The sequence below is a fragment of the Pyrus communis genome, chromosome 10, assembly GCF_041283825.1.
Source record: "Pyrus communis isolate YQ-2024b chromosome 10, ASM4128382v1, whole genome shotgun sequence".
Classification (NCBI taxonomy): domain Eukaryota; kingdom Viridiplantae; phylum Streptophyta; class Magnoliopsida; order Rosales; family Rosaceae; genus Pyrus; species Pyrus communis.
Genome location: NC_142574.1, coordinates 17,508,854 through 17,520,872, shown reverse-complemented (window position 1 = coordinate 17,520,872; position 12,019 = coordinate 17,508,854). Strand labels below are relative to the sequence as shown.

The 12,019-nt window shown below is 37.8% G+C and overlaps 2 protein-coding genes across 2 annotated transcripts; one reads left to right on the top strand and one right to left on the bottom strand.

Moving 5' to 3' along the window:
- MCM10 (minichromosome maintenance 10) lies at positions 1-3,503 on the bottom strand. Its single transcript, XM_068467090.2, has 11 exons — positions 3,306-3,503; positions 2,890-3,070; positions 2,723-2,797; positions 2,324-2,561; positions 2,113-2,237; positions 1,520-1,553; positions 1,376-1,422; positions 1,103-1,243; positions 790-854; positions 633-705; positions 1-538 (listed from the first exon to the last, which is right to left on the bottom strand). The coding sequence occupies exons 1-11, from the start codon at positions 3,394-3,396 to the stop codon at positions 373-375; spliced, it is 1,236 nt and encodes a 411-aa protein (XP_068323191.2). The 5' UTR covers positions 3,397-3,503; the 3' UTR covers positions 1-372.
- A 2,479-nt stretch (positions 3,504-5,982) lies between these two features.
- Positions 5,983-11,471, top strand: LOC137729729 (beta-galactosidase 13-like). Its single transcript, XM_068468738.2, has 18 exons — positions 5,983-6,395; positions 6,611-6,706; positions 6,805-6,917; positions 7,002-7,068; positions 7,152-7,244; positions 7,332-7,475; positions 7,606-7,700; positions 7,785-7,890; positions 8,585-8,669; positions 8,761-8,879; positions 8,974-9,320; positions 9,420-9,529; positions 9,664-9,773; positions 9,863-9,970; positions 10,135-10,239; positions 10,329-10,474; positions 10,588-10,933; positions 11,032-11,471. Exons 1-18 carry the CDS (start codon positions 6,126-6,128, stop codon positions 11,149-11,151), a joined length of 2,580 nt encoding a protein of 859 aa, XP_068324839.2. The 5' UTR covers positions 5,983-6,125; the 3' UTR covers positions 11,152-11,471.
- Positions 11,472-12,019: the final 548 nt, after the last annotated feature.

The following is a 12,019-nucleotide window of genomic DNA, read 5'->3' as shown; positions in this document are numbered from 1 at the left end:
TTAAGACAAATTGCTCCTGATTGGCAAAATAAATAAATAACTTGTACAATTCTCTCATTGTTGTCAACACTAATAAACAATTAAATGTCAGGTTGGAATATAGTCTATAATTTTAAATTAACTTTAAAAGATTGAACAGCTACATGTATTGGCAAGAATCTTACAAAACTTTGTTGCAGATCTTCAGTGACCAAACCAGACAGCTCTAGGAATCTTGTTAGCTCCATTCCTTGGTGCTGGATCTTCTTGGTCTTTTCCTACTTTGAACTGAGAGCGGAATCACCCGTATACTTGTTCATGCGCACTTACGTCCCAAGAATTCAAACTCGACATTAATTTAGCCAAGATGTTTAGAATTACTGCAAATAAGGCTCAGAATCCTTCGTCCGAGCTTACGTAATGCAACTCCATCATCTTTACTGTGGCTGGCTTTGTTTTGCCTGTCAAATTATTCTCCTTTTCGGTTTTCATTCTTTTCGCACCCAGTTGCTGGTTTCTGATGACTGCCGATGGATCCATGCTTGTAGAAGATGGTTTCCTGATGAACGATAACAAATCTTCAGTGACAAGGAAGAAGAGCAAGTTACAAGTACTAATTATAATACTATAGAATAATTTAATGTATGAATCACCTCTTCTCTACGCTGGAGGTTTGTTTGCTTTGCAATTTTGACTCTTTGAGGACGTCTTTTGGATCTGTCTTCCCTGCATTGGAAACATATCTAATGAGAAAAATGTGCAAAACACTGCCAACAAGAGCACAGAAGGATCATATCATCGTACACTTACCTGTGACCGCCGCCAGGAACCTTAATCCTTGGGAGTGTGTATTTGTAGTCACTTTACTTCCATTGCTGTTCATATAAGGCACTAATCAAACCATTTGACATAATTCTGAAAGTAATTATATAAACAAATTGCATGTCTTACATGTTCGTGTATATGTGAAAGTAATTCTATTCTCCTGTCTCTAAACGACGGTGGATTAACATAAAGTTTATAAGATGACAAGGCATTGTACCATTGGCAACTAAAGAGCATGGTGCATTGCTTCTACCCACACACACACTTATATGTAAATCCTATGCTGTCTATGACAAACCTTAGTGCCTTCTTTAGCCCCTCCACGGATAGTAGCTTCAGTGGCTGCTTTGTTTTGCCTGAGTTTGTTTTGTTAGATAGAGGATCAACCAAATAAATTCCTTCTGAGTTAGAGGGACTCCGAAATGCTGTTCTCAAGTTCCTGGTAGCATTAGAATATATATAAGCAAACAAATTGTAGCACCAACTTGAAGAAACCAAAACAGAAAGGGTTCCTAGCATAACACAAATGTGAAGTCTGGGTTAAAGAGAATCTGATAATTTGAAAACCTACCCCCCATTGAGCTCAGTTCGCAATGAGGAATATTTCTGTGATTCTTTCTGAAGAGATGAGAGAAAATAGGAATATCAGTTAGTAAGTTTGCCTTCAAAACGGATAAGATCAGGCAAACAAAGATTAAGGCGTTAAATTGCTTACTGATTTATGAAATTTACAATATATCCCACGACGTCTGAGATAAAAAGAGAAATCAATGTTAAAAACATCAAGAAATAATTGGTACAGAAACTACTGAAGTATAGATGCAAATAATGATACAAAAAGGGAATTGCTATTGGCACTCCAAGATCTAATTGTGCACTCCAAACTTTCTATATATAGAAAGAAAAATACTCTTATGAGAAGTGCACAATTAGACTTTTGGAGTGCCAATAATAGTTCCCAAAGAGAATCTCAAAAATCAAATGGGTGGAAAAACAATAGAGGCATGGATAGTGTTTGAAGTCACCACACAGAGTTGCTCGTGGTTTAGAAAAATATTACTGTTCTACTTGGTTACATATCTGATCTGGTAAGTGTGTATATATATAAACTTCTATCTGATGCAACTTATTATGCAGTTATCATCTTGACGAAGTTCTACATGTCAGCACTTACGTGCCCTTGCTCAAGATTCAAGATGATTTATATAGCTCAATTTTTTACTGAAGATAACAGTCAGATGGCAGTAATTACTCACTATAACCATCTGTGTTCGAAAAAAGATGATCAAAGAACAGCATGTAACATACTTGTTTAAGACTACAGTACAAGCCATTCCATCCTTCCTTTTCCCTTTGCAAACTCCATAATCAACTGAAGTGCCCATCTTCAGCATTTGATTGGCTGAATACACGCTCAAAGAAAAACCACCACCCTGCATAAACGCATCAAAACAGTCATCTTTGATGATATAAGAAGGAAAAGTTCATAAAATAAAAAAACAGCCTGACAATTTAATACCAGCGCGTCCTTGCGTACAGCACAATTAAACAGAGCGAAAACCACTCCAGCCTGCTCTTTGAAGTAAGTCTCATAAGCATCACCAAATAAGAAAACAGAAATGGTATCTTCATCCAGACACCCGAGTTTCCATATACAATAACTCTTCCCGTTTGAACTAGTTCTTGGAATCCCCTTCTCGGTCAACACTCCCGCAGTTGCCCAACATCCTGTAAGTGTATCCCCACGCAACGAATTCCTAGAAAAATCCCATGTAAAATATCACAACCCAATTGAACCATCATGGGGATACAACTTTAAAAGCAAACCCATTTGGTTTCTAAAAGAAAGAATGTATTTCCAACTATCCATTCAAACAATATGAAAACATACAAAAATAATGCAAAGCAAGAAGATTACTTTATGGCGGACAACCGAACAAAACGAATGTCTGAAAAGTGATCACTAAGCTCTAAGGGAGTTACCAACTGCTTCCTGCACCCAAAGAGTGAAAATTCCTAAATCAAACTCAACATCAATGGTTCTTCACATTAATTCTGGCGCTGTGAATGGTACTTATAAGCTACCTGATACGCAAGCCCGAAAACTTCTCCACTTCTGGATCAGTTGAGGCATTGGGTCGGTTCAACTTGCCAGCCTTCTGAACCGGTTTGGGTTGGTAATCAAGGCAGTCCTCAACAGCCTCCCTGAACACGGACATGTCCGCCGGCCCTCTTTGGCTCCGCAACTCATCGTTCGATAGGTACCCTGCAAAATTAAAATTACAAAAAATGAAGCTATTGCGAAACACCCATCAAACATTTCAGAAAATTGAAGGGACCCATTAAAATTTTCAAGGAATTGAGAGATAACCCATTAAGCATTTCAATGAATTGGGAGATACCCATTAAATTTTTCAATGAATGGAGAGATATCAATGTCGATATTTGAAGATTCATAGCGAAAATGAGCAACCCAAATAATTAGGGAGGTTAATATATACCTGGCGAATGGGAAGGCGAACCAGGAGGGGTTTCCAAAACCCTGTCTTGAAGAGATAGAAGGAGATCGAGGTCATCCTGACGTTTTGACATGGTTTTGATTTCTCTCTCTCCTTCCGTCTTCCGCGTCTGTGATTTTTGTTGCAGTCGGTCTTATTTGCAGATTGTCTTGAGTTTTGAGTGGGCTTTTTCTTTTCTTTTTTTGGAGAAGGGTTTGGGAGGGCTTTGGAGGGAGAGTTTCAATTTTTTGGAGGGAACGCGAATTTGGAAGCTACGCGAACGTGCACTGAAAGACTATTTGAAAACATGTTTACCATTTATTGATTGGAACTTTTTTTTTTCCAACGAATTGAAATTTTTATTAGAATCCATATAACATCTTTCTACATCAAAATTAAATTTTAAATGTAAAGTATTTTTTATTTTATTATATAATTATTATAAAGTACATGATTTAATTAACAATAAACTCACACCTTTATGATCACACAATTTTTTCTCTTACATCTATTATAGCTAAAATCCTTACTCATTTCACCTCCTCGTGTAATAAATCAATAACCAAACCCTAATTCGCTTTTATAAAGAAAAAAACATACCCTTCTTCTGAGAAAATGATGATTTTGAAGTTTTAGAGCTCTCCCACAAGGGCTCAAATTCCAATACGCCAACCTGTTTGACAATTTTTTTTATTATTTACCTAATCACATAACCCTAATACCGTTCAAATTTACCTATTTCTACTTCAACTAATCCACGTTCCCCTTCCAAAGGTTTTCCTGCTGCCTTCCACACAATTTGAGGCACAGCCATAGTTAGGGGTGGCTCGGTATGAGATCCTAAATTGAAAATGAAATTCCAAATCCCAAATTGAAAATTTTAGGGACGAGAATTTGAAGACTAATTTCAAACCAAAATTTCGGTATTCCTAATTTTCGGAGTTCTTGAAATGTTTTCGGTATTTCAGTATTCCCAATTCAATTTTAACTGAATTTAAAAACTGATTAAGAAGATGACGACACCATATCAACAAAGCTTGTTCAGTGATATACTCAAAGCATTTCTAACCTCATTATAGTCGTATCGATCAAACAGAACTAAGGTTAACTCAAAGATTGCAACACTTGCATAAGCAAAACAGTCCAAGACCGCTTTCTTCCTCTGCTTCCTTTGTTTAAAACAAATTTGATAAATCCTTTACTCCTTCCGAACAACCCCAATATGTTCATAACATCAAAAGCTTAAGGTAAAATATATACACATAAAAAATAAAAAATAAAATTTTAAAAAAGGACAATAATAATCATACTTAACCAAAATAAATGTATATATATCTTTGGTTCAGTATGAGATTCCCGAACCATTGAATATATAATCCCGATTCCCGTACCAAAGGGTTTGGAATCGGCTCAATATGGATCCTAAAAATTTCGATATTATTGGTTTGGGAATTTTTTGGTATGGGATCAAGATTCTTTTTTGTTTAGTTTGGGATTTTCGAGAAAATTTTCCAGCCCTAGCCGTAGTTGTTACATTTTGGAAACAATGAACAAATCCAAGGTCATGCTTAACGCTGTTCAATGTTTATCTCTGCTTGGACAACTTTGGGTGTAAATTATTGGATTGGGTTTGTGGGATAATTTAGGTTAACTCCTGGGTTTAAAAAGATAATAATATTAGATAAGTTAAATACAATATGATGTAGTGGGTAAGTAGGCTGTACAGAGATATAAGATGGGTTTAAATAAAATTTTCCCTATTGATTTGAGCAGGTGAGAATATTTTATTGATTTTTTTATCAATTTCAAATTAAAAATTGAATCATTATTAGTTATGTGGGTCAACATTTTTATTACTACCCGCTCTAAAGATCTTAAGAAAATGGGAGTTTTAACAAAAAATCCGCGACACTGTTTACTTTAACGAAAAACCACATTTTTACAAAAATCAAACTTGGTACTATTCACTTTACCCTTTATTTTGTTATTAACAACATTTTCTTTTTTCCCAAAAAAAAGGTAATTCTCACGAGTTTAATCAGTTTTGCGAAGTTCTACAACAAGACCTATCTTCGTAGAATTTGCATGCACCGTAAGATTCTTATAAGGGAGCATAAAATACAAGTACAGATATACTTCAACTACAATCTGCTCTTGTTTTGGTGTTCTACTCTTCCTTTTATGCTTGGTACAACATCCATCAAAGATCTCCTCTCATAAAACGAATGGTGAATAGTGGTAAGAACAAATATATGTGAATGGTTTTGGAAATGAATCGAAATCTGGATATCAAATTACCAATTTTGCATATTAATTAACAATGTTAGATGACATGCACAATCTTATTCAGTCTATTTGATCCCAATTTAATCCTTCTACTTTTTTCTTTTGTTCCTCTTACTTGTAAGCTAAGATACACACAATGGTTCACCCTAAATCCCAAACCAAACCTTTAACATGGAAAATGGGAAGTGCCAAGTGGAAGAAAATTTGTGTGGGATATGAAATTGGTCCAAAATGTAGAACCAAAAAAAGAGACAAATTTGCCATATAAACATGCAAATGTCTCGGATCAACTTTCACATCCGCAAATATTTCCCTCCTTGCCATAGTCCACATTCAACCCCAAAAAAATCGGATTTTCTCTCTTCTAATAATAGCATATAAAATTTTCTAACACACTCAGAAAAAAAATTGCTAGAAACCCGAGTTTTCGATCGACAGTGTGTATATTATCAGACATCTATCTCCTTATATTTTTGTGTTTGATGGAATTTTTTAACCAGTTTTGCTTGTCGAATTTTGAGTGTTGAAGTGATAACAATGGTGGTAGCAAAGAGGGTTCTGTTGATTTCTTTTGTTCTTTTGGTGGTCTCGGCCAGTCTAGGTTATGCCAAAGGTAACAAGGCAGCTCCTGCTGCGGATGGGGAAACAGTGGAGGATACGGTTGAAGGGGAAGAGCCGGTTGTTGGAAAGAGCGAGAAGAAACTTGAAGTCGGGCAGGTGACATATGATGGCAGGTCCATCATGATCAATGGAAAACGAGAGATTTTCTTTTCAGGTTCAATTCATTATCCGCGGAGCACGGTGGATGTAAGTTTTTAAAATGTCTGTCTTCTATATTTCTTTTTGCACAAAGGAGATTACTTAAAATGAACGCAATATGTATGTTATCCTCAGTGAGGTGCAGGAGTGAATGCTCTGAAGAAATGGAGCTACTAGCTCCCGCGTCTATCTTCTAATTTTATTTCCCGTGTTTGGTGATGAAATTCAATTGTTAACGTTTACTCTCAACTGAGTTTTTTCAGATGTGGCCTGATCTTCTCAAGAAGGCTAAGCGAGGAGGTTTGAATGTGATTCAAACTTATGTCTTTTGGAACCTTCATGAGCCTGTGAAAGGCAAGGTACTATGAAAAGTATACAGATTGTTGCTTAACATGGATAAGATGAAATTAAACTGTGAAAATTATGGCTTGCACTAAATCTTGTTCTAGTGCTGCAGTGGAATTTCGAGGGAAACGCGGATGTGGTGAAGTTCATCAGGCTAGTTCAGGAGAACAAAATGTATGTCACCCTTAGGGTAGGGCCCTTCATCCAAGCCGAATGGAACCACGGGTATATACATATATAATATGTAACATTGATTTTCATCTTCATTCCCTTCCAATGGTGAATTATTTCTAACATATTTCGATTTAGAGGGCTTCCATATTGGCTGAGGGAGGAACCAAACATCGTTTTCCGTTCGGATAATCCAGCATACAAGGTACATCACACCTCAATGTGCAAAACTAGTATGATTTGAGGAGCCAGTGACTAATATTATAAGACCTTAAATTCCATTTGCAGCAACACATGGAGGCTTACGTGACGAAGATAATGAAGATGATGAAAGATGAGAAGCTATTTGCTCCACAGGGAGGTCCAATCATCTTAGCCCAGGTTGGTACTTGGTTCCACTCCGAAAATTGTACTCCGGGGAAGCGTTATTCATCTGATCGGGCTAACCTATTATGTTTCATGACACAGATTGAAAATGAGTATACTCATGTCCAGCTTGCATATAAAGAGTTGGGGACCAATTATGTGCAGTGGGCAGCAAATATGGCGCTTGCGCAGAACATCGGCGTGCCATGGATCATGTGCAAACAGACGAATGCTCCTGATCCAATCGTAAGTTTGCAAACTTAATTTCCGTTGATTCTAAGACAAATTAAGCATTAAAATTTACCGGTAGAACAAAGTTTGATCTGTTTTTCTGTCCTTTGATCGTAAAGAAAAAAAAAATCTTTCGTGTGTTCAGATTAATACTTGCAATGGAAGGCACTGTGGAGACACCTTTGCAGGCCCTAATAAGCCTCATAAGCCTTCTCTATGGACTGAGAACTGGACTGCTCAGTGAGTAGATATACAGAATATTTAGCGATTACATAAAAAAGACACTGGTTTTCTGACCACATTTCTTCTTTTTCATGATTACAGGTACAGAGTATTCGGTGATCCTCCTTCACAAAGATCGGCAGAAGACATTGCGTTTTCAGTTGCTCGATTTTTCTCCAAGGACGGAACCCTAACCAACTACTATATGGTAATTAATCGGTCACCTTTAATTATTTACAATGTATTAAAAGCGTGAGGTGTGGGCGAGGCGTTCGAGGGATAGCCTAGCCTAGGCATGAGGCGAACCCTCACGAGACCTAAATTTTTTTTATTATATACACTGAGCGTACACACATATATATATATATATATATGTATATATGTAGGCCCGTTAAGGGAAGAGATTCCTATTTTTCTAAAAAAAAAATGAGGACATCCTCTTCACCATTAGATTTGACTTTAATGAAATTCTGTGACTGAGATTAAATCACATGCCACAGAATCTCAACCACAGGATTTCATTAAAGCCAAATCTAGCGGTCAAGAGCATGTCCCCATTTTTTTTGAAAAATGGGGATCCCTTCCCTTAAAGGCTTCCTATATATATAAAATAAAAAAATTAAAAAAAAAGGCAGAGAAACGATAGTGCAAGGAAGAGGTATGAGGCAGTTTAACCTACCCAAAATTTGAGTTTGGGAGTAAAAATGAAAAAATAAAAAATCCCCAAAAGCACACCTTCTGCTGCCTTTTGCCCACTTCCTCAAAACAGAGGCGGCAACCCTCAAGCCTAGCTTCACAGGGCGCCTAGGCGCGCCCTGAGGCGAGCCTTTTAAAACATTGATTATTTACAAAATCATCACTTGCGGAATGCTATATAAAGCAACCTTATTTGACCCTTGCAGTACCATGGTGGAACAAACTTTGGAAGAACAAGTGCTATTTTCACAACAACTCGATACTATGACGAAGCTCCTCTCGATGAATATGGTAAAAGATCTTAAATTTTTTTTTCATCTACGATGATGATTCTAGATGGTTTCTCATCGTATAACCGGGGCTTATTTTATCTTCGATGCAGGTTTGCAAAGGGAGCCGAAATGGAGTCACCTAAAGGACTTGCACAAGGCTTTGAATCTATGCAAGAAGCCTTTGTTTGCGGGCGCTTCTGGAGTACTAAGGTTGGGCAAAGAAACTGAGGCAAGTATCGGCATGTCCCCATAAATTGAGAATTAAGCAGGAAGAGAAGGAGAAGAAAGTGTCACTAATACGTTAAATCCCTTCTGCTTTGTAGGCTCGTTTCTATGAGAAGCCCGGAACAGACAGTTGTGTTGCTTTCTTGGCAAACAACCACTCAAAACTAGAAACAAGTGTCACTTGGCGTGGGCAGGAGTATTTCCTGCCACCACATTCCATTAGCATACTCCCGGATTGCAAGACCGTGGTCTTCAATTCTCAACAGATTGTGTCACAGCATAATTCGAGGAACTTCGTTCGATCAAAGGCTGCTAATAAACTCAACTGGGAAATGTCTCCAGAACCAATTCCAACCGTTGAGCAAGTGCCAGTGAATCAAAAGAAACCACAGGAACTTTACCACTTCCTCAAAGATGCCACAGACTATGGATGGTTCACCACTAGGTAAGTTCATGCGTGCACATGTTAGGATTTACAAAACATGTTAGGATTTACAAAAATTTGACTTTTACTGCTGACATGACTATTTTTTTGTGATTGCAGCCTTAAACTGGGTCCATATGACTTGCCGATGAAGGATTCTATTCGCCCAGTTCTCCGAATCCCAAGTCTTGGTCACGCAATGGGCGTATTCGTCAACGGTGAATATATTGGTAAGAGCACAGCAACAGTCCTGCATACATTACATCCGTCCATACTTCGTCAATGTCAATGTCAAGGTTAGTGACAGGGCATGCCCTGCACTTTCTTATGACTTTATGACTAAGCGATTTGAGGATGTTTTCAGGAAGTGAACATGGAAGCCACGAGGAGAAGGGATTTGTCTTCGAAAGACCTGTCACATTCAAACAAGGGATCAACCACATATCACTGCTTTGCATGACAGTGGGACTCCCAGTAAGTCAGCTCATAATTTGAATAGTACTGTTTGAGTAGGGTTTAGGGTTTAAAACAGGTGCTGACTAATTTATTCTCCATCGATGAAGGATAGTGGAGCATACATGGAGCACAGATACGCTGGACCCCGAACTATAAACGTCCTGGGACTGAATACCGGAACACTTGATCTCTCACAAAATGGTTGGGGGCATAGGGTATGTACCATTGAATTTCTTCTCGTTATAACAGACAAATGATTTCTGCACTTCCGTTTTTCTTAAGAGGGAGGGCAGAAGGAGAAAACATGAGTGCGATAATCATTTCCCTTGGAATATTGAAATGGAGATGATGTCCAATTTTGTTGGCTTCCATTTTTCAGGTTGGTTTGAATGGCGAAAATCTACAAGTGTTCACTGAAAAAGGAGCACAGAAAGTCCAATGGACTAAAGCTGTAGGCAAAGGAAGGGGTCTCACATGGTACAAGGTAAAATTTCCAAAGCCAACATTTTCAACTCCGATTCGTCTTAACAATTTCTACATTGCAGTATTTCATATCCAATGCTTTTGTTGCAGACATATTTTGATGCTCCTGAAGGGAGAGACCCCGTTGCTATCCGGATGACTGGAATGGGAAAGGGAATGATTTGGGTGAATGGTTTAAGCATCGGGCGGCATTGGATGTGCTTCCTCTCTCCTCTTGGACAGCCTACTCAAACCGAGTAAGTGAAATTACACACTGGAAAAAGCGTACACTGATAGTGATGCAATATATCAATATAAATCTCCACGAAAACTGCAAAGTTAAGTTGCGATTTGCAATCCCTGTGATCAGGTACCATATTCCAAGATCCTTTATCAAGCCGAGCAAAAATTTCCTTGTTGTATTGGAGGAGCAGGGTGCTGACCCCAAAGACATTGAGATCCTAACAGTCAACAGAGATACAATCTGTTCCATGAGTACACAGATGCATCCTCCACATGTTAAGGCATTCGACAGAAAGGCAGGCAAGCTCAAAGTTGTTGCAGGCGTCCCTGGTGCAACTGCTCAGCTCAACTGTCCAAACTACAAAAAGATTGTTGCTGTTGAGTTCGCAAGCTTTGGTAGTCCTGAAGGCGCATGTGGAACCTATGCCATCGGCAAATGTGATGCGCCGGGAACCAAGAAGATCGTTGAAGAGGTAAAAATCTCCCTGGTCATAATGCAGGTTCTTCAACCAATGTGATAAATTATGAATTCTGAAGTTCTAACCGATGTTTTTGTTTTGGCTTTTTTCAGAAGTGCTTAGGACAGACTACATGTACAGTCCCTAGTGACCCCAATCTTTTCTTCAAAGTGGATCCTTGCCCAGATGTCAAGATCAAAACACTTGCGATCCAAGTAAAGTGTTCCCACTAAGGGGTTAGGGGGTTTGATAGAAATGTTTCGGGGAGATCTGAAGATCCTGCAGCTAGTTTGCGGTGGTTTGAGATGGCTAAGTAGAATTTGGGATCTTAGAAGCTCAAAATATATGTTCTTAGTAAAACACGTCCCGTAAAGCTTTGTTTTCATCACTTGAAGCTGATCGATCAAGTGGTTTATCTCGAGCAAACGAGGCAAAACTTGTTTTACAAGTTATATAATCAAGGGGCATGACATTATGATTTTGCCAAAAATATTAAAAAATTATTGTAAGTTCATCTTCTTTGATACATCAGACTACAAGTGTCTACCAGAAACACTCACTTTCTTTGGTCGTGAAAAATGCAAAGCTGCATACGAGGAAGATACTTTATGCAGTGTATTACCACCAACAGAAAGAAAACCATTCAAACTTTTCAACAAATAAACACAACGTTATTCACCGGAAAGATGCACGAGCTTAGGGCCCGTTTGATAATCATTTACTTTTTAGGTTGTACTTTTAATTTTTCTGGATAAAGATAGAAAGAAAAGTGTGGAAGAAAATACGAATCAAGAGGGGTGAAGGAAGATGGAGACATGAATAACATATGAAACAAAAACTTGAAAGTGAAACTAATTTAAAATTAAAAATACTTAGTTGCTTACATGTTAGGAGAATCTCCTTTCTTCATGTATAAGAAATTTTGATTTTCATTGTTTTGATCAACTACTTCAATATATGTCGGCTTGTGATTTATAAGTAAGAAGAAATTGACTTTCACCTCCAACATAAAAACAAAGTTTAAAAACAAAAAAACAAAAAATTTAAATATGGGTCGGTCATCTCTCTTTGTTGTCTCAAGTCTGCCTTAGATAAGACTAT

What these genes read in the sequence shown, in the direction of transcription:
- MCM10 (XM_068467090.2), bottom strand. Translation starts at nt 3,396, where the DNA reads ATGTCAAAACGTCAGGATGACCTCGATCTCCTTCTATCTCTTCAAGAC. An exon ending in TGTACTGTAGTCTTAAACAA is followed by an intron (nt 1,554 to 2,112) that starts GTATGTTACATG and finishes TTTTTATCTCAG; the next exon opens with ACGTCGTGGGATATATTGTA. An exon ending in GGGCTAAAGAAGGCACTAAG is followed by an intron (nt 855 to 1,102) that starts GTTTGTCATAGA and finishes TTATATGAACAG; the next exon opens with CAATGGAAGTAAAGTGACTA.
- LOC137729729 (XM_068468738.2), top strand. Translation starts at nt 6,126, where the DNA reads ATGGTGGTAGCAAAGAGGGTTCTGTTGATTTCTTTTGTTCTTTTGGTG. An exon ending in ATGAGCCTGTGAAAGGCAAG is followed by an intron (nt 6,707 to 6,804) that starts GTACTATGAAAA and finishes CTAGTGCTGCAG; the next exon opens with TGGAATTTCGAGGGAAACGC. An exon ending in CAAGCCGAATGGAACCACGG is followed by an intron (nt 6,918 to 7,001) that starts GTATATACATAT and finishes ATTTCGATTTAG; the next exon opens with AGGGCTTCCATATTGGCTGA.